Here is a 24073-nt window from a genome sequence, read left to right on the forward strand (position 1 = left end):
ATCCGGTCGAGCCTTTTATTTAATAAGTGTGTGTTTGCATATATAATAATACATCTGAAAATGTGAATAAGTGAGGATTAACATAGATACGGCTACCTTGACTTCGTGTTAATTCTTTTCTTGCGGTGTCTATCGGTCGTCGCCTGTATCTATCCTCCTGCTGTAGCAGGCTAGGACAGGTATCAGCTATGTCCTGTATTACCTGTGACCACGGACAATGATATAAAGCCATCATATGTAACACATTGTCCCCGTCGTCGTTCACCATATTCAGTTCCTGGACAGTCATCTTCTTGGCAAGGAATGCCGCGATATCTTCTTTTCCTGATACCACGGCTTGTATCAGAGGTGTATATCCGTTACTATCTGTTGCCCCGAGGTCCGCCCCAGAACTGACCAGCTCCTTCACTTCATGGAGATCTCCCGACTTGACCTCCCAGTGTATACGTTTACATTTAAACATGGTCCGTGATATCTGTAACACAAAACAGGGAATAGTGGACACTAAACCTTCAACCCGGCGACTAGTTCGGCATATAAAATACAGCACACATTGTTATATATGTAGATAAATTGGTATATGAGATAAACAACTTTGTAACGAAAACATATTTCAGAAAAGAGCTGTATGCACATTCGTAATTGGACGAAGTGTATGCTTGCTATTTATTGTCATTGATCTATTGAATTTATTATTGTATTTTTATTGCAACTGATCACTTTTGATATAAGGAATTTTCTTGATAACAACACATATGACTAACGAAGTCTAGAATATTGAAAACATGACATTTTAGTTCAACATTTTGACAACCGATTCGAAAATGTCTACTCTTACATAGCAAAAAAAATATAGCAAAGTTAAGTCCGACATGTATTCGTTATTCCTTTTAACGAATACCTTAACTTTACATAACTTTTAATTTCGGGGCGGGTATGCAGGTAAATTGAAATTGATCCTGGTGCCAAACTCTTGAAAGATTCCACGCACAGAAGATGTCACAGATCCTTTACACCTAGTTTATGTAAGATTGAAAAAGGTATTTACCCAGGCAAGGTTCATTAACATAGAATTGAACGAACTCTCATTTTTTCAGGTATCGAGTATAGGGGGTCTAAAACCCGTTTCTCGCGTGCAAGGGGTGCCACAGATATCATTCACACCCTTTCGCTGCCACAGTGAAATACTTGATTTTCTGTCAGGCCAAGATTTCATCGTGACTTTCAAAAGTTTTCTGAAGAAACGTACTGGAAAAATACCTTCATATTCAAAAGATCATATCAAATTATTCCTGTGACCTAGAACCACATGTTAAACCTCCACGGCAAGCTGAAATCATTAGATATTACTTCATATGGTAAAATGTAAACCATTGTTCAGTGCGCATGTTGTTATACCAGCAGGAATAATGGGATATTGTAGAAACTCTTTTTTTTACTTTTAATGTATGACATCGAAGTAGAATATGTATACGATCTATTGTACACAATGACAAAAAAAGTTTGATTTCGAAGATACGTTTTCAGAAGAGTTGTAATATTGTTGACGGTACTCGTTTTGAGTTAAACGTTACTTATTTCGTACTGGTATTCGTCTTCCAATCACAGGCAGATACTGCCAATACAGCTACTCATTATAATATATACACAGTGGTGGAGTACTAGGTGGTAGCACATTGTCAGACGCTTGGCCATCGCGGCCCCTATCCATCAAAGACAGAGAGAAATGAAATTCCGCTAGTGGCACCTGTGCATCGTTAAAATGCCCCAACATGATGCTGAATCAGTTGAATGACAATTTCAATAAATATTGACTAACATCTTATCAAGAATTTGTGAGATAAACAAACAGGTGAGACATTACTGTTAGTAATCAATGGTTTGATTCAGTTAACATTACAAATAAAACAAAAGAAAGAACCCAATATTTTAGTCGATATTGTATCGACTATTTGATACACTACAATGTTTTTATTGACGTCTTTAATTCGAGGTTCTTATATACCGCTTAATCAAAACCTAGTTCGAAGGTCTTCTCAAAGCGGGTCACAAAGTATTATCCGTGGTTATGGGGCCTCTGGAACCAGCCAATATCTGTCCCGACTCTATGTGGAACATACAGCCGGTGTTGCCATTTCAGCGCTCGCAGATAGTATTCTGCAATTCTAGTACTTCCCAACCACGTATTCATTTACAGCTGAGTATTCAGGAACAAACGGAGTAAAGTATCTCACGAGCTCGACATTCTACCACCAGACTACTGTACCTCTTTGAGTTCATTAAATCATTACCTTTTCTTGCCGAGTATTACTTATCGCCGTGGTACGACGGTATATATTGTTAAACTAGGTCGCAACTTAGTAAACGTTTTGAAGCAACTTAGAGAATCACAGCTCCTTTTAAACTGGGGTATTTTTAAAAGAACTCTGCGTACGTTAGCGCAGTGCACGTACGTGTCATAGCGAAAAAGTGGCGTAGCGTACACCTCTTGATTATATTCCTGTAAATGTCATTATGTTATCATCGAGATAACTAATGAATCGTGAACACAGGAAATTTAAACTTTATTTATTCACAAAAAAAAACCAAATTAAACAGGTTTTTTCCACCTAAAGTATTCACTCTTGTTTGCACGTTGGCACGGGCGAAGAGCGAGTGCGCTGTTCACAACGTCACCCGACCACATTTTCCCGAAACTTATATTGCAAATTACCGAGTGTGATTTGGACATTAAGGTAAAATAAAAACATATTTGCGTTTATTTTTAATTTGGGATCTAAAGCTTCTAATTTCTTATCGAACTACCTAATCAATTCGACCCACTTTGGAAGTAAATCCGAATTAGAATGCGTTATTTTGATATTCTCATTGTAATTGACAGCAGAATTGTCTATAAGTTAAGCCCTTCGTGATATCTCCCATCCCTTTACTGTTTTGTAGATTTAGTTCGACGATAACCGCGTGTCCATTTCGACCATATGGTGAGGTCGAACGCAAAGACATGCTGAAGGGGGGAGGGGGAGGGGGTGTATTTTAAGGTCGTCGACAATCAGCTGGTGTAAAATTTGTATGAAGCTAAACAACTACGAATCAACGATTTGATATTACTAAGAAACGAATTGGAATCTTCTGGATCTAATTTGCCGGATAATTAGTTTCGATGAACTTATTTTAAGGATTAATACCTTTGTGATTAAACCTGACCAATAGTCGGTACACTCGACCTTCCCCAACAACACAGGTTTTAAAAAATCTAATTTTTGCCACACATTTGATTTAGTGAAGTAAACAAACAACTTTCAAAAGGTCACCAGGATAAATTTCATTTGAATACTACTGAGATGGTTCAAATATAAAACAAATATATGTGCTGTATGATGCAAAAGAGTCTGTTTCACGATCCAGTGTAGGAAGAGAAATGGGAATTCTTATTTAGAGGGAGTCAAAGCAATGAGATTAATAATAAAAAAAAAATGAGTACGAAGACATAAATCAGAACAGGAGGGATTTTTTACTATGAATAGGTGGCTTCAAATAAAAACAGGTTTATGTTTTCCTTTTACAAGCAAACAATATACAGTACTTCAATTGTATTTGTATCTGCTACAATACCGAAACCGTTCTTTTAATATTTGTTCCTCGTGACTGAACATATAATTTATTTATGTTTAAGTGTGAGTAGCATTTCCTCCGTAACCGTATATGTGATACATGTTATAGAACATTTAATCTTTGTAGAAATAGAAAAAATAGTGGAAGTGATGATAATAATGAATAGTTAGTTATCTTCAATAATTTTAAAGTTGAAAGTGAATATTTAGAATGGACACAAAGTAAACAGTAATTACAATATCCCTGAAAGTCAAACATTTTGCCTGGGCATACTCATAGCATGATTATAATTTGTCTTCATGAGACAATTAAATGACTAGTGCACATCTAACACAGATGTAAACCTACCTCCTCAGATATTGATGAACCTCCCGTCGCCATTGCTAAACCTGGGATCGCTGCGGCTTAGTCTCCTGAAAGATGAAAAATACAATGTTTTTAAGTATGAGTATTTTGCTTACTACATGGCAACACACATTGACTTTGCCGTGATCACTAAAGAAAATTGAAGTAGAATGTTACATAGATGCAGTTAGCGCTTATATAGAGAATATATCCTGTTGGGTTTTGTTCTCTCTCAGAAACCCAAAACACCGCGGGAGATAAGGCAGTTACATTATTAAAGCAGTGATGCCTACCGTAGGTAGGTAAGTATAAACTCTGCTAAATTGACTTGGTTTCTTAAAAGAACAGGGAGTTAATCACATATAACAATAACGGATTAAGGATCAAATTAAGAACAAAATTGATCGTTGCATTTTGTGACTGTATGTGAATAAACAAAATAAAAAGGCAAATATTGATCACTATACTGATTGCAAAAGCGAAAAAATTAGATGCGGAATCTGTGCATATCTGAAACTATTATAACAAATGGTGACATCATTTCAAAAGCGACATTTTATTTTTAGTTTAAAATGTCCAACTTTGCAATCGGTGCTATATGCATCTAAATTAATCAATAACAGAACAATAACAATTGCCTGGAGATTGACACAAATCTTGAATTTTACCTGCCATCTGTCGCTCGTTTTGTGTTTTGTATGTGTTACAGTAAATATGTATAATCAGAAAATGTATGCGTTAACAGGTAAGAATTGTAAATTTGCTACAGACAATCAAATTCTAACAGGACTTTAAAACATAATAACTGATTATACGTCTTTGGATACCAGAAAGGGATATTTTAACAAGACTTAATTGATCGCACCTTTGGTTTCTCAATTCATGATATTATCATTGTATGTATTTGGAAAGATGAACGCAACACACACACAGCTGACTGCAAAGAAAGGGAATAGATAGAGAATGCCAAAATAAGTTATACTGCACACTACATTATACTGGTTTGTCCTTCTAGGAATCATCGGTGATTCTGATTAGAGCTAAGAATTTGGAAATCGAAATTGTTTATAGTACTGTTAAAACAGAGGGACATGTGCGTAAGACTCCTAGATTAATGAATTCAAATCTTAGAGGAGTACCGATTAATTTAAATTCAAATAATATGTAATGTGTGTATATTATGAAAGTGACACTACCCAAACGAGATGTGAGTGGCCACCAAGGTCCCAGAAAACCTCGGGGACTAAATATACACCAGCAGAGTCAACCATATTGACAGATATATCAAACGTGTTTATCCCCATACGTAAAAAGAAAAGCATGTGAGTATGCTTAGTATATATGGATTAGGGTTATACATTTTAAGTTATTATTTGTACTGTTCACTTTTACGATGATTAATCTAGAGACAAATTTACACAAATGTGCACGGTTATCTCTAGTTCGCGATGTCTTAATGAAATATGTGTCTTCTTTACAACGTCAGCATTAACAAAGGTTCTAAATACATAAGCAGACAATATATTGAATTATATTTCCAAATAAGAGGTTTATACATATACACAAGCTACGTTTCAGTGGGTCTTGTGATAGGAATATATGCATGCAACACTGAATCGTGATAACTCATTTAACTCTGACAATACAACGGACGTAACATTAACAAAGACGGTGTTCTGTACGTGAGTGTATACAAATATTTCAGCATGATACCAAACACAAGCTTTCCTGTTTACGACACGGACCTATCATTAGTGATTATATACGCGTCCGTGAATTGGGTTGGTCTGCATGTGTGAAATTATGCTAGCTGTACATAGGCCATATCCGGACCAACCTATTTCTGCACGTACCAGCCCCTAACCCCGTGTTGATAGGGATGTCTCGGAAAGAAACACACATTCTAGCTAATAAGGCATTACACGTATGCACACTAATAGTTTTCCAGCATTCACCGAAATATAACAGTCGAACTGTTTCTAAGGCATTTAAAGTAGCTGCTGGCATTCTAATTTGTAATCACAATGAATTACCGACCAGATTTCTTCTCAACAATACCGTGTGCTTTTGCTAGAGACGCGTTGATCCTACAAGGAACAAGACATACCGTAAAGATAAGCTATCATTTAATATCAGGTCACTGGTAGGTTATACCTGATATAGGGTGTTATGTACAGGCAGTGAAATTAAACTATGGAGAGGGTATACATGTAAGAAGATGTTGCGATAGATAACGAAATTAAACTCTGGGTAGGGGAAAGTTATTAATATACGAGAGAACAAACCAGTGACGTAAAATACGAACACATATTGAGTACGATGAGGTCACCGGATGCTTAGAGTTAAACAGTTCTCTGATGGAGAAGGTACAATTGACAGTTTTAATGATACACACACACCGCAATAAATGTGAATTTATATTCATCGTTTTAATAACATTTTGTGTTAAGAGAAAATATTAAAACAAACTTAAAGCAGAAATTAGGTTTTCGGTTTCTTGAGATTTAAGATTCATATCGAACGTATTAACAAATATAAATATTAAGTAAAAAATACAATTTTCTTATTGACAGATGTTGTAACGAGTTAAGAGGTCGTTTGGAATCGTTTACGCGTAATAATCGGATTAAAAATGAAAACATTATACAAAACATCGGGAAAATATTACAACAAACTTAAAGCAGCAATTAGGTTTTCGGTATCTTGTGGCGTTTTCTCGCGAGAGTGAAGGGCATTGATCTATGTCTTTGCTAGCAGTAAATAATTAAATCAGAATACAATTAGTCACATTAGTATCAGGAAATTAGTTTCCGAGAATCTGGAACCCATGTGACAGAGGGAACGTAATACGAAAGAAGATGTAGGTATTATTAACGCATTGTGAACAGGTGACATAATTATACATGTTGATCGTGTAAATAACCCATATAGAGTACCGTGGTGTGATCCAATGCAGGAACCATGGAATACAGAGTAGATTACCTATGTAGAGTACCGCGGTGTGATACAGGGAACGAGATGGTTACATTAAACTCGGGGTTTAGTACACAGGAAAGATGGTAAATGACAATATATGTGCGTGCGCTTGCCGGGTGTGAGAGTATAACAGACTGGAGTAACAAAAATGCCCTGCAGTGCAGTTTTATCTTTTAATAATATTACCGGAATATATCATATATTCATATATAACTGGTATTAAACAGGGTTAACAGTTCTATTATAGGTATCAGAAAAAAGGATGATCAAGATACTTACAATACATTTTCATGTCTCATTATTGTACTTTTTTCAAATTTGATATATAATTGTAATTAGTTAACAATGTAAATAATCATGATTAAATATATTTACCGCCATTAACTTGTGGTTATTAGAACTGAATGGTTTTAATTGGGTACAGACAGGATATGCCGTTTTGTTATTGCTAATAATGGTCTGACTTAATAGTTAAATGACTTGTGATTATTAGAACTGAATGTTTTGTATTGGGTACAGACAGGATATGGCCGTTTTTTGATTGCTAATAATGGTCGGACTTAATAGATACGTGATCAGTCCCTTATGAAATGACTTCAAAATAAAAAAGAGTAGATTGCAAAGAAACCAAATAAAATCCCCATATCATAATATTTTTTAATATTGTATTACATGTAAAAGCGCATACCTGAATAATAGACAGTGACCGTGTAGACACATTTCTTTCACACTCAGGGCTCCGTAATGTCTATATATACATATAGCTGTATTCTATATGTTGACTAAGTAAAACTTGTAGTCAATGGTGCCATTTAAGAACCGATAGTTAAGGTCTGCATACTGACCTATGTTTTCACTACAATCATAACACCGCATTGTTTTTCACCAAAAATAGCTATAGGGATCTCCAACATTTAACTTAAAAACAACGGTGTAAACACTGCCACTATGGCTATACGACAGACATTAAAATACTCTAGTGAATGGTGCATGCATATGCTATCATGTTTGAATCGACTTTTAAAGCCAGTTTTCAATAGTTCTTAAATTAAAAACGCTCTTCTATTCAATGCGATACACATCTAATATAAACACATAATACAATACGGAATCCTGACAGCTTAATCATCCCTTACAAACATATATAGCACACGTATTATTAACAGGAAAGGGTCTTACTTAATCATAATTCGCTATAATCATAATACGGTATCGCTATTCTCAAACGTAGCCGTAGGAATCTCCTCCAATATGTCATCACATATAAAGGTGTAAACAGTGTCGCTAAGGCAATAAGTCAGACATTTTAATGCACTAGTATAAACAAGCAATGATGCATTCACATGACAAAACATTTAAATTGACTTTTTTTAAGACCAGTTAAGCGATAATACAGAAATGAACATATAATCGTAGGTACAGCGAAAAGGAAAGTTATACGCGGGAGTTATCTATAGAAAATTAGGTTGTAAGCTACAGAAAACTTCGTTTTTACATGTTGTATATAGAAATTGAATTTTCTAGTATGGCTTTTATCAAATGACGAGGACAGATTTTGAAAAAAGGCGTGGATTAAGAGGGCTTTTACGATCACCACCCACCGCTATTCCTTTGATCCCATTACATTGTTAAACTAGCCTTTTTGAGGTAAAATAATCATATCTGTTTTTACTAAAATATGTTTCATGAACAATACAAGAAATCCTAATTTAAATAAAGATCGATCTTGCTCCTAGGCGATTTAAACGTTCGATATGCTGTAAATATGTATACATATATATTTTTTTCCAAGTTTTAAACGAATCAAGCTGAACATATTGTGTCTAAATGTAATTCGCCCAGATGTGGAACATGTAAAATAATTATTGAAGGTTCTACTTTTGTTTTCAAAAAATGGATTTAAATTCACTGTACGTTCTAGTATGAATTGTAAGTCGAAGAATGTTATATATGCTATAGAGTGTGTTAAATGATTGGAATGTTATATTGGCCAAACTTGTCTACCTCAAAAAGCTATCCCGACTATTGAAGGGGATTACAAGGAGGGTTGATGGTGGTTGTCGGAAGCCCCGTTTTAATCAGCGCCACTCTTCTATATCTTTTCTGCCAATACAATCAGATCAAATCAAGCGTTTTTTTGAGAACATACTTAATGGTAGAGCGTTGTATACTATCATAAATGTAAAATGTATGACAGAAATAATGTATGCGGCTTACATGTTATTAAAACAAATGTGTTTACCTCAGAGTGACGAGGTAAATATGCTGTTATGTGAACTTTTGTTCGAACGGCAAATATCTATCAGACACCATTCGGGAACTTGCTTCATAATTTGAATTTGAGGTCAGGCAATGATTTAACCCCAATTGCTCAAAAAGTTAGGCGGGGAAAAAAACGACCAGTTTTCGATTGGAAAATATTCACTTGTAATCGTTCTAGCTCTTATTATAGTATAACAATAGGTTCGATTGGTAGCTTGTTCTAAGACTGAACAATGGAAATGCAAATATACACACGTATCTCCAGTTTTGCCAGTTGATTTCCTGGAATAATTCTTTAAACGCAGAACGTCATAATAACATGATACACCTGTAGCAAAAAGCCAGCATGCCAACCTTGTAGACGAAACAATGTTCACTAGTGCTTTTCATACTGATGAAATTTAAGTCACATCAGGACCGTGTAGACACATTCCGTACATTCGGTATTTCATTACTGATACTGCACATGTAGCCGGAGACGGATTACCATCAGTCAGAGCTTCCTCTGGTGGTGCAAAGCATGAACTAACTTATGTTACACTGATGAATCGTCTGTTCTTTTGAAAACCTGTTTTCAAACAGGTTATATTAATACACCTACACTACCTTCTGCGATCACGGTTAAACCCATACCGACATGTAATACAATATTTGCATCGTGACACGTCAGTAGCCCATGATAATTTCTAAGACCGACGTAACATTAACAAAATGAAGTTTTTTTTCTTTATTGAAATACTTAGCGATATTAAAATTTTATATTAAACACGGGTTTACTGATTACCTACAGACACCGGGATATAGTCGATATTGCCTTGCGCTGATGACCCAGAAAAGGATAGGTAGAAACAAGGAAAGAAACGAAGTTAACCGAAACTATATAAGACTTGTACAGACTTAAAATAATATTAAATCGAGTCTTAAATAAAAAATAAATAAAAATAAGTCAATCTATTTCCACGAAGACCTTGTAGACGGACACTCTACAATTTGAGTCCCTGTTTGTATTTCATACATTAGTAATTGTGGTCTACACGATGACTTTGTTGACGGATACTCTACAATCTGAGCCCCTGTGTGTATCCTATACACCGTTTATTGTGGTCTACATAATGACCTTGTAGACGGATACTCTACAATCTTAGCCACTGTGTATTTTATATACCAGTTATTGTGATCTACACGATGACTTTGTAGACAGATACCCTACAATCGGAGCCCCGGTGTTTTTTATACACCAGTTATTGTGATCTACACGATGACTTTGTAGACTGATACCCTACAATCGGAGCCCCGGTGCTTTTGTACACACCAGTTATTGTGATCTACACGATGACTGCGTAGACAGATACCCTACAATCTGAGCCCCGGTGCTTTTTATATACCAGTTATTGTGATCTACACGATGACTGTGTAGACAAATACCCTACAATCGGAGCCCCGGTGCTTTTTATACACCAGTTATTGTGATGTACACGATGACTGTGTAGACAGATACCCTACAATCGGAGCCCCGGTGCTTTTTATACACCAGTTATTGTGATCTACACGATGACTTTGTAGACAGATACTCTACAATCTGAGCCCCGTTGATTTTTAATTACCAGTTATTGTGATCTACACGATGACTTTGTAGACAGATACCCTACAATCGGAGTCACTGTATATTTTATACACCAGTTATTGTGATCTACACGATGACTCTGTAGACAGATACCCTACAATCGAAGCCCCGGTGTTTTTTTTTATACACCAGTTATGGTGATCTACACGATGACTGTGTAGACAGATACCCTACAATCGAAGCCCCGGTGTTTTTTATACACCAGTTATTGTGATCTACACGATGACTGTGTAGACAGATACCCTACAATCGAAGCCCCGGTGTTTTTTTATACACCAGTTATTGTAATCTACACGATGACTGTGTAGACGGATACTCTACAATCTGAGCCACTGTATATTTTATACACCAGTTATTGTGATCTACACGATGACTCTGTAGACAGATACCCTACAATTTGAGCCCCTTTGATTTTTAATTACCAGTTATTGTGATCTACACGATGACTTTGTAGACAGATACCCTACAATCGGAACCCCGGTGCTTTTGTATACACCAGTTATTGTGATCTACACGATGACTTTGTAGACAGGTACCCTACAATCGGAGCCCCGGTGCTTTTTATAAACCAGTTATTGTGATCTACACGATGACTTTGTAGACAGATACCCTACAATCGGAGCCCCGGTGCTTTTTATACACCAGTTATTGTGATCTACACGGTGACTTTGTAGACAGATACCCTACAATCGGAGCCCCGGTGCTATTTATACACCAGTTATTGTGATCTACACGATGACTTTGTAGACGGATACTCTACAATCTGAACCACTGTGTATGTTATGCACCAGTTATTGTGATCTACACGATGACTGTGTAGACAAATACCCTACAATTTGAGCCCCGTTGATTTTTAATTACCAGTTATTGTGATCGACACGATGACTTTGTAGACAGATACCCTACAATCTGAGCCCCGTTGATTTTTAATTACCAGTTATTGTGATCGACACGATGACTTTGTAGACCGATAACCTACAATCTGTGCCACTGTGTATTTTATACACCAGTTATTGTGATCTACACGATGACTGTGTAGATAAATACCCTACAATCTGTGCCACTGTGAATTTTATACACCAGTTATTGTGATCTACACGATGACTGTGTAGACAAATACCCTACAATCTGAGCCACTGTGTATGTTATGCACCAGTTATTGTGATCTACACGATCACTGTGTAGACAAATACCCTACAATCTGTGCCACTGTGTATTTTATACACCAGTTATTGTGATCTACACGATGACTGCGTAGACGGATACTCTACAATCTGAGCCATTGTATATTTTATACACCAGTTATTAGAGAAATTAGAACCTACCACTGTCTTTAATAAACTTCTGTACTGATTTGAATACATGGATGTTTTCCCCAAGCGACAAATCAAAACTACCATTTAATAGTAAGTCTAAATTTATAATACCATATACAGATAATGTAAGTAAAAACAATCGCCTTTCTCTTTCATATAGATTACAATCGAAAAAATAATGAAATGAATTTTCATGTTGACTTCCACACGTAAAAGACGGACTTTCTATAATGTGTACCCTATACAGATCATATCTTAAAGAACTACATGCATGTCTTAATCTTGTATGCAAATTATTAAGTTTTTTATTTCCATATTCAAAGTAGACTGGCAGTATGTTCAAATTATTTCTATTAACTATGGATGACTTAAAACTATTAATTGTTGGTTTGTCACGTATAGTGTCACTCAAATCATTCCACAGTCGTATAGTTGATGGGATGAAGGATGATTTTGTTAACGACAGTCTGTATAGAGGAGTGGTGTAGTTGTTTCTGTTTCTGAGTCTATATTGTGTTTGTTCCCCTACTTGTATAGGAAGTAAGTCATTAAGGTACGATGGAGTTGGATTATTGTGCATTTTGTAGAATAATATTAATTTCTTGCGTTCCCTTCTTATTGATAAAGGTTCTAAATTGGTTTCTAGATATAGTGTTTCTATTCTGGCAAATGATGGTAAACCTGTTATGACCCTAGCTGCTTCCAACTGTACCTTTTCTAGATGGTTAGCATCTGCAAGTGAGCAGCCATCCCAAACTTCACTGGCTGCTCAGTACAGGTAAAATAAATAATTTATATAATTTCAAAAGAGTTTTCCTGTTTAAAAGTTATTTTAGTTTTCTTAGTACAGATACTTTTTTCATGCAAGAATTGTTTATCTCATATATGTGTTTAGACCATTTTGCAACTGCACTAAAAGTAACTCCTAAATGTCCGTGTTTTTGTGTGAATGTCAATAGGGAGTTTCCAAATGGTAAGCTAATATCTGGAATATTTCTAGAGTTTGTTATTAGCAGAACTTGTGTTTTTCTGTATTGAATGTAGTAAGCCATCTTTTAGACCACTTGTTTAGATTTTCAAGATCTGCATTTAATGTTGTTTCTAGTTCTGCTGTTGATGCTGATGCATATGATAGTGATGTGTCATCAGCGAATAGCCTAGATATACTAAGTATATTATCAGCAATATCATTGATATATATTAAAAACATCAAGGGGCCCAATACGCTACCTCGAGGGACACCAGCTCTTAAATTTCCTGTAGTAGAATAGTTTTTATCAAGAAGCACTTTTTGTTGTCTATTTGTTATATAACTTGTTATCCATTCTAGTATTTTCCCCTTAATCCAATACGCTTTCAGCTTTACTATAAGTCCCTTGTGCCATACTCTATCAAATGGCTTTGAAATGTCACAAACAATTAAACATGCATGCTTTTTCTCTTCAAATGAATGGCAGATAGTATGATATATTTCAATGAGTTGATGAACTGTGGAATGATTTGCCATCAAACCTGATTGGAAAGTGTAAAAAAGTGAGTTATCTACAAAGTAGTTATGGACATATCTAAAAACAACTCTCTCAAATATTTTACTGACACATGATAATAGCGATATTGGTCTATAGTTTGACACTAAATGTCGATCACCTTTTTTGAAAAATTGTAAAACAATAGCTTGTTTCAAGTATTCTGGAAAAATTGATATCCTCAATGACATGTTGAATACAGTTAAAGGCCTGGCAATGGAAATTGCAGTATTTTTAAGTAGAGTATGACTTATTTTGTCGTGCCCGGACGCTTTTCCTAGCTTGAGAGTTTTTAATATATCACTAACATTTTCATTTGTGATGACAATTGATTCCAGTACAGCAGCGGTTCTGGATTCAAATATTGGTATATGTGTTTCAGTATCATCTATATCTGATATTGAACAAAAATATTTGTTAAGAATATCTGCTTTATCAATATTATCAGCAGCAGTTTGTAGATTAGTAGGGTTTATCAATGGAGGAATAGTCTGTGATTGGCCAGATTGTTTAATTAAACGTCGCATGAGTCTCCAATATGACTTTGGATCGGTATTATTATAAGTGTCAATTATATCATTAACTTTTTCATAGAATGTTTCCCTTGCATATTTTTTCATGTTATTGACTTTATTTCTTTGACGTTTTAGTTCTGCTAATACATCAGGGTTTTTATACTTCTTAAATATTTTATGAAATTTATCTCTTATTCTTATTTCCCTGCGAATTCTGATGACGTCCATGGCTTGTCATTTGATCTTATGGTCACAAGTTTGGTTGGAATGCATGCTATTGACATTGATAATAAAGTAGTTGTAATTTGTTCACATGCATTATTAATTGTTGTAGAGTTATGAAATAAATTTTCCCAATCATAGTTATTGATTCTCAAATTAAGTTCATCATAGTTTGCATGTTTATAAAGCCATATTTCTCGTTTAAATGATTTTGGGTTTGTATAAGAGCTTTCAATAACTACTGCACATGCATCATGATCACTTATACTTCTATCAACGTTTATTACAAAGGAATCAAAACATTTAGCATTCTCACTTATAATGATAGGGTCGAGTAGACTATTTATAGTGGTTCCAAACCGTGTGGATTCTGTTATGACATTTGTCAGGTCATATTCCATCATAATCTTGTGCAATACATGATGCTCTGGTAGTAATAGCATATCTACATTTACATCTCCTACTATTATCAAATGCGTTGTAAATTCGACTGCTTTCTCTATAGAATATTTTAAATTGTTCCAAAATTGACGGATAGCACCTTCCGTTCTATATAATGTACATACAAGTAATTTTCGTCCCGGTAAATCTACATGTACCCACATACTCTCAATATTTCCAAATTCTAGATCTTCTCTACGATTTCATTTTAAACAATCTGATGCATAAACTAAAATACCACCTCCATATGAATTTTTGTCTTTTCTAAAGGGTTCGGTATAACCAGATAGTGCTATATCATCAGTTGAAAATGTCATGGCTAGGTGAGATTCAGTTATGCATATAAGGTTAAATTCATTAGCAATATCTTCTACATACCCAATCTTATTCCTAAAACTTCGTGAATTTAGATGAGATATTGACAGTTCATTCTCATTTGGGCCTGGGTTTGTCTCTATATCCATAAACATAATGAGGAGTAAAATTAAGATAAGAGCAAAATTTATATTTTTGAATTGCGATTGGAGTAAAAATAGGAAGGGTATTGCAAAGCATGCCTTACTGCTTGCTAACAGTAATTCCATGAATAAGTTATATTCATCATTGATAAAAGTCTTATTAAACTTATAATGTACACGTATATTATGCCTCTTGAGGGAACAACATCTGTATGCTTAAGTGTAGAAGATACCGATCATGACCCTATGGCAAACCGCCGATACATCGCCTGCTAGCCGTTGTCATACATGTAGTCTACCATAGGGCCCCCACCAGTATCCTCCATCGTAGAATAAATACAGATTTCAAACAATATATATATTGATAACAACTGTATCAATAGTAGTGGCAGTTCGACAGAAAAGAAAAATATAATTAAAAGAGTATCCCAGCATCCATACATGGTTGCCTGCTGGTATATAAAAGTTGGATTTGAAAAAAAAAAAATAATAATAATAATTAGGAACAAACTTAATTAGCGTTACCATATCATTCAGATACATGTGGTAAACATAACATACATAATTTGTAAATTTCGTGTACATCTCATGGATTGAGAGTGAGGAAAGAGAATGCTCATATTTGCATGCATCGCATATCAATTATATTATACAGCTTTGTAATACTTTAAGTTGTTTATGTAACCTCTAGGACAAAAGGATGGTTTAGTACAGGTTGGATTGCTTCCCCTGATTTATATAGAGCTTCAATTATTAGCTCAGTGGTTTATTCCATATTATGTAAGGACAGGATGTAACAAAGCAATACCTCATAGTCATATTGTAAATGAAGCTTTTAACATATAGACATACTAATTCAACAAGGCAAAATATAGACATTCCTTTGTACATGTACTTTGATTATTGTGCTACAAAAGGTAACAGAAAGATATCTTATTGTAGATGTTTTACACATCAAGGCACTGAGACTAATTGGGTATTGATTAAGATATGTTGCATGTTATATTTGGTCATTTATTTGTAAATCTTGTGTATTATACATTTATATTACCCACGTTCATTGAAATTTGAATAATACCTTTCTGTGTAGAAATAAAGAAAAGATTAATCAGGTGCAATCCATGGAAAACAAATTATTAACCCTATATATTAACATACGGTATATTAGGGAAAAATGATGTGCTTTTTTAGTTTTTTTTTAATGATTTTTTTTTTTTTTTCATATTGACATGATAATTTTTCAATGAGCTTTGCATGTGGGGTTACCTCCACTGACTTATATAGAGCATTGATAATGTACCAGATTCATCACTCCATAGTCTTAATGCAAAGATTATATCATTATTTACAAAATAATAAAAAGGCAAAATTAAGCTATTAACATGTAGACATACAATGTCAACATGGCATCATATATACATTCTTTGACTATTGTGCTACAAAAAGTAACTGAAAATATATATTTGGAGCTGTTTTACACATCAAGGTAACGAGATAAATTCAGTGTTGATTTCGAACATATTAACCTCTTTCATTACAGTACATAGTTGCACATAGAATGACTTGAGAATTTATTATGCTTTGCTCCCCTGACTCATTTAGAGCATTAATTATTAGTACTCAGTGATTTACTCAAGAATGATATAAGGGCAGACTGCAACAGATACATTACTTAATGCTAAAAAGCCCAATTTATTATATTACACAAATTAGTTACCCTATGTCTTTAACGAAAAATTGGTGCTACCTAAGCGAATGTTCTCGAATTTACACAAGGACTTAGAATACACTGGTTCATGTGGAGTTACCTCCACTGACTCCTACACACTGTAGAGACTGAGTATTCAGTGGGTTACCCCAAATGATATAAGGGCCAAATGCAACATAAACATCACCATAGGTGCATGTAGAGTTATCTCCCCTAGGCTCATATAGAGTAGCTGCTATAATATGTAACATGATAGCTCGACAGTACTGACTTCTGTATAATGATTAAGCTATGACTATAGTTCAATCGTTATTTGTAATAGTTTTGCCATGTTCATGCTTGTAAATGATGAGTTAACATGAGTTTGAACATACATTAGCTGACAGTATGACATAAACTCTGTAAAGCTGTACACATATACATGCATTGTAATGTAAATACCCCTAGTGAGCTGTGTACTTAGGGGTGGTGTGGGGTTATTAACAACCGTAAAAAGGTGCGACCAACGGTATTACATAATATAACTTAATTTACAGAAAATGGTCCATTGTGTTGCACTATTTACTTAGCACCAGTTCATGGTCTCTGCCAAGCATTCTCGACTGGTTGTGGAATATATTCTGTAATGTCCCCAGGGTGTCGCACAAGTTTCTTATCGGAGTCTTTTGTTATTTTATAGAATATTCTGCCGTCGTTGGTTCAGTATGAGTCTATCATTCTTGCTTTCCTAGATCGAGCTAGGTCAGACACACTTTTTTGTCTCTGTCTGGTTAAGTCCTCAGATATGAGCACATTGTATCTATCCGATCTCTGTTTTTTTAGGGCCTTCTTAGACTTGTAGATGTTATTTTCTATCATCCAGTTCCTAAAACGGCAGATGATTTGGCCTTTTCCTTGTTGTATTTTCCCAATAATGTGTGAACGGTTAATGTCCTCTTTGGTAAGTGGAGGAGACAGATGTAGTTTATCGTAACATATCTGGATTACCAGGTCATTCGTTTTATATAGATCTCTCGCCTCCATCGGCACACCATGAAATCGTAAAGATGTTTTCCGGCCATACTGTTCTAATTCTTCTAATCCTGACTCCAGTATTTCAAATTTAATGTTGAGACTTAATTTCTGTACGCAGTTCCTTATTTTCTCACTTTACTGCTGCCAATTCAGCCCTGTGCTGTGCATTGCCGCTTGATATCTCGGACTTGAGTGAGGCTAATTCTTCAACAAGTGGGGTGACCACATCTTCTATCAACTTGGTAAGAGTTGGGGCTATAGCTGTTGCCAGGGTAGGACCAAAGTCAGGACTCTGAATGGCTGATGTAATGAGATGCTTAATGTCTATTTTGCTTAAATCACGTGCCGCCTTAGCTGCCATGGTAATATCTTCCATGGAGTTCCGTCGCCTGAGAGGAGGGGGTGCATTTATGTGATCAGAGTTCGATAAATCTGATGGGCTCACGGTTTCCTCGATGGGTCTTTAACAGCAACAATAGGGGTTTTAGGTAGGCTTATCATGAGTGATATTGATCAGAGCACATACGATTTTGGCTGGTTGTTTACAAATCGTACGCGTGCAGGTTGTTGGTCAATGTTCGTACTCACCCATGCGTAAAAAAAACATCGCTCAGATTTGGGGTCTGGCTGATAGAAAAGTCCGATATATAGACAATAATACACACCAAGTGGATGAACTAGCAGCAACAAAACCTTACGTTGACATTATCGTAGTACCATGTTAAGTTTAGAGTCCATTCCCTACTCCATACTCCAACAAATCCAACTTTGTTTTCCGTCGTCCTATAATCCACCCATTGATGTTGCCATTCGGAACACGATGACTGTGTAGACAGATACCCTACAATCTGAGCCCCATTGATTTTTAATTACCAGTTATTGTGATCGACACGATGACTTTGCAGACAGATACCCTACAATCGGAGCCCCGGTGATTTTTTATACACCAGTTATTGTGATCTACACGATGACTGTGTAGACAGATACCCTACAATCTGAGCCAATGTGTATTTTATACACCAGTTATCGTGATCTACACGATGACTCAGTAGACGGATACCCTACAATCGGAGCCAATGTGTATTTTATATACCAGTTATTGTGATCTACACGATGACTCAGTAGTTTTCATTCATATCCTTTATACCGGTTACCGGGGGTAACACGATGACCCGGTAGACGAATATTCTACAATCTGGGATAAATTGTATTTGTTTTGAAAACCTGTTTCCATACAGGTTCTATAAATACACACGTACTACCTCTATCTGCCTATAATAAACACATACCAGGAAGAAGGACAACAACTGAAATGTCGGTTAACTATGCTGATCATATAAGGCTTACGTAACGTTAACAAAGGAAGGTTTTATACAGGGGACACTCAAGTATCACATTAAATACGGATTAGGATTTCCCGGCCAGACAGATAAGCTCGGTAAATACCCTGTACTGTTAAAAGATCAAAAATCGAACGAGAGAGTAAACATACCATCTTTGTTAAATCTTTTAAAATTTTAAACTAAGATATACATAAATGCCATTTCTTATACACGCCAGCACTGTTAAAAATCGAAACTCAGTTCAGAACTAAATTGGGAGGTCCATAAAAAGAACATAATGAACCATCACTCAGTTGTGTGACGGTTACCGCGCAGTTTTCACCGTGCGCAAATCGCACACTGTGTTACATTGTGCAACCAATCAACTGTAGAAGACAGGGGGAAAACAAAGTTGACATGTCATATATTTAAGACGTTTACAGTCATAAAATAAAGTTTAATTGATCCTTAAATAAAAAGGTCAAACTATTTCCATTTCTCATTAAGGAACAGCTGTCATCACGCTGACGTTCACAAGAATGTTTTAGATTAACAACTACAGCAGTTTGTTTCATGAATTATAAGAACAAATGAATAAAAACAAAACGATAACTTGCTCTGTTTAGAGTATACTATCAAGATTATGTCATATAGGTTAAGGCGTGTTAATTTAAACCAGAGTAATGAGGAGGGTATAGAGTAAGGGGAAACTAATGGGATTAAACTTAGGGAGGTTATTTATAATTATAACTCAATCTAAAGTACGAAGGCATGGACCGTCGTATAATGTAAATACTATTGATTACGCGTAGGTGACTTTGACTAGATACATCGTTGTATAACCCCGAACAGTTATATCACGCGGTGAAGGTGACACGAGGGACCTGAATACTAATAGTGTATAGGAGACCCTGGATACAGAGGAGTGGGGCAAGACTATGAGGTGACGGAACGTACAAGAGATACATGTACAATGTAGTATAGAAATGAACATTTAAGTTTTGGTAGGGCGAGAAAGCCAGTTGTACGAGAGAGTGATATATAGAACATTAGACTATAATCTACAGAAAAAAAAAAGTTTTTACATGTCGTATATAGACAAGAATTAAATTGCCTGATTATGTTTTTTTATCAAATGATGAGGACAGATATCGAAAGAGGCGTTCATTAAGAGTTGTTGTATAACCACCATACCCCACCCTTCATCTAACTCCCTTTAACTGTCAAGCTATTTTTACTTTATTGTTCGAAAATGCATATTATGATTTAAATACATGTTCAGAGCCACTCTTCCCTTTTTTGCCATCAAGGAAACTTAATTGAAAAAAGCAAGCTCCCAGGCGATATACACGTTTGGACATGCTGTACATATGTATACATTTTATATATATTATATATTACTATATATTTTTATTTTTGCGGCGTTGTTTTTGCCGCGTCTTTCTCGGGAGGATTCCAACACGAACTAAACTAGTGTTTGAACGTATTGGTAAATATTAATACTAAGTAAGCCATACAATTTGCTTTATTTAAAAATATTATAACGAATTAAGAGGTTGTATCCAATTGGAGTCCCATTACATTCACGTCAAAATCGGATTTGATAAAAAAAAAAAAAAACACGTCGAGAAAAAAATAGGCCCTAGATCCAAGTATAGCTTATTTATCCCTCGTTGTTAACATAACAGGGTACTTAGTGTGGTTTATGGTGAAAATATTGTCTTACTTACCCAAGTGATCGGGAAGGTGAACCCATACCTGTTCACGTCCGATTGGGAAATCGAACCCCAGCCGCCTTTATGAAAGGCGTGTGCGAGGTGGGATTGAATCTTACCTCAATATTTACCTGAACTTCCCTATTTAGCCCCTACCCTCTGCTTTCAGGGAAAACATCCTCCATTTTTACCAAACTGATTTCACATTGCCTAAGGATGTTCTTAACCATATTTGGACAAAACCCTTTAGTCTGTTGTATTTGATACAGTGGTAATTACGACCTAAATATTGGCCTTGTAGACGGATACTCCTCAATCTTGGTTCCCGGGTGTATTTTATACAGTGACACTTGAGACCTAAATGTTGACATGGTAGGCAGATACTCTACTATTAGAGCTTTTGCTTTTCCATACAGATGTAGAGAAATGTTTACACGATGGCCTTGTTAGGTATATAATTTCATTGAAAGACAGGTAAGCGAGGTTTGCGGGTTAACCTCGTAGGAGGTTCCTGTCAGCCGGATCTTCCTCTGGTAGTGCATAACATGATATAACTGATAGCTCTTTTTTGTTTTTAAACCTGTTTTCACATAAATTCTATAAATGCACACGTACTACGTTTAGCTATTTCTATAAAGCAAACAACAGGAAGTAAGACAACAATGCATTCATGAAATGTCGGTGAATTATGATAATTATATATGACTAACTAACATTCACAAAATAAGCTTTTTTCTTTACAAGGTTTGGTGTTTACGGACCAAGACGACATTCTAAGTCGATGGCTTACTTGGATAAACAAGTAGATTTTTTTTTCAAATGTAAACCCTGTGGGAAGCTGATGTATCTGTCACTTTGTAACATTTACTTGTTAAGTGCATAACAACGGTTCCATGCTGTATTACGCTTTGGTCATGCAATATGTCTTTTTTTTTTGTCTCAATTACTCTATTTTAAAAGAAAACTGTCATACCCTCTTTTTAGTGGTGTAATTTATATCCCCATTATATCATATTGTTTTGTAATTGTTCCGCGAAATAGTTTCAAGGTTCAATGTACACCGGTGAAGTAACATTATTATAATGCCAACTTTAGTCATTACGTGAGACTGACCCCATGACCTTTCATAGGATTTCCCTCTCAAAGGGTTCTGCATAAAATCCGTCCCTCACTCTATATTTATAGTAAATCCCTCCCTGACGGGGTGGATCAATGAGGGACCATTAAGGGATGAGGGACCAGGTTATTTTTAGGCCAGTGTGGAGTTATCCAGTACATATAGGGTCCCTCCCATAGGTATATATAGGGATCACTCACTGACGTGAGGTATCATAGTGAGGGACCAGGTTATTTTTAGTCTGGTGTAGGTTTTTCGCATGTATATAATCTACAATGAAGATGAAATGTCCAAACTTGCATCATTCCTTTAGATAGATCCGCTCCACACATTCCTTTAGATAAAAACAGATAATAACATGTTCAAACTTGAGATAGTCTCGGTAAGATATAAGGGGAGGTAGCACCTTACGATGCCATATCCTTTCCTATGACATCACCGGTGACCTGTTTCGGCGTTATCATCACGGTTATTTTAAGAACAGACGGTTTTGTCCATATTATGATATCGTATACGTAGTGAGCTGAGGGACCAAGGTGTTGAAGTTGTCCACACAGCAGACAGCTTTTGAGAAAAAATAATGAAAACCAGTCGAGCGTCTCTTTACCTGTAGAGCGCCATCATCTCGCTGTCAGTCAACGTCTATATCAGCTGTATATACACAAGTAACAGTGTCACTATCGAATGAAGATGGATAGACGTCATATGTACATAATGTAGACTGTAGCTGAATTAGACAAATGGGTCGTAATCAACGGTTTGTCCCCAAATTTAGACACGGAGCTCAACTTACGCCGCCTTTTTCTCCTCACCCAACAACTGTCAGATGATAAAAATACGAAAAAATCCAATTACATTTGTGTTTCCTATTGGTTTTGTTAGATATGGTTGTAAACAGAAATTTTCGCCAATAAACTTGTACAGTGAACACTTAGAAGATGAATCTATTTTTTCTCAACATTCTTGCTTAAATATATCACACATTCTGTTTTAATCATATTCATAATATAATCGGATGTATTGGTATCTCCATATTGCCATATGTACCCTACTCCCATTCTAAATAGCTCGTTTCTTACTTCATTCATCCATTCACTACCGTTTCCTAACATTTCTTGTTGACATGCATGTAAAACACAATTATCAGGTTATTTTAATTTTAACCAGTATTTAAAAATTCTAAATATCCTAATTATTTCCAAAGGTAATCTTCCTAATTCTTAGTAAACCATATGGTAGATTTCTTAACCCCTAATAATATTTTACAAAACTTAAATGTAAAAGCCCCAAACTTCCGCTGCATAATTAAAAATACTACAGACATATATTTCGAAAGCATGAAGCTGAGTTTCAACGTTAAAGTATTTTTTTCTTAGACACGTTTGATACTGAAAACAATGCGTTTCTTCCTTGTTCAGCAATTTGTTTGTTTATTTTTGTATTTACCATTATAATTCATTAATATCCCCAGGTTATTAAATTCATCTACAGTATCAAATACACATCCATGAAAGTACAACTTATCTTCTTCTCTTCTTTTACCTCCGCTACGGAAAACCATCACCTTGGTTTTAGAAGTATGAACCGTAAAAGTCCATTTATTTGTATAAAGTAATAATGTATCTAACATTTTCTGCAATCCCTCAGAAGTTTCCCCAATAACACCGTCTGCATATATCATTAAAAATAAATGAATATTTTGTAGCTCTATAGAAGGACACCCTTCTGTCAAAACAATCATTTCACAATCATTGACATACAAAGAAAACAATAGAGGAGACATAATTTCTCCTTGAAATAATCCATTTTTACACTGAGAAAAAACATTTCAATCTCTGTACAAAGAACGTTTACTACTCAACATCTTCCCGTCTATACCTTCTTTGACAAGTTTGTACCA

General features: G+C 35.5%; 1 protein-coding gene across 2 annotated transcripts in view; it reads right to left on the reverse strand.

Annotated features, from left to right (window-relative positions):
- Positions 1–24073, reverse strand: part of LOC110446359 — a 55843-nt gene that overhangs the window by 23324 nt on the left and 8446 nt on the right. For both annotated transcript variants that reach the window (XM_021491474.1, XM_021491473.1), the window contains exons 2-3: positions 3961–4025; positions 97–475 (exon numbers count right to left, since the gene is read on the reverse strand). In XM_021491474.1, coding sequence (XP_021347149.1) covers positions 97–475; positions 3961–3993 — 412 coding nt within the window. In that variant the 5' untranslated portion in view covers positions 3994–4025. The remainder of the gene's footprint in view (positions 1–96; positions 476–3960; positions 4026–24073) is intronic.

The sequence above is a fragment of the Mizuhopecten yessoensis genome, unplaced genomic scaffold (assembly GCF_002113885.1).
Source record: "Mizuhopecten yessoensis strain PY_sf001 unplaced genomic scaffold, ASM211388v2 scaffold2681, whole genome shotgun sequence".
Lineage (NCBI taxonomy): Eukaryota > Metazoa > Mollusca > Bivalvia > Pectinida > Pectinidae > Mizuhopecten > Mizuhopecten yessoensis.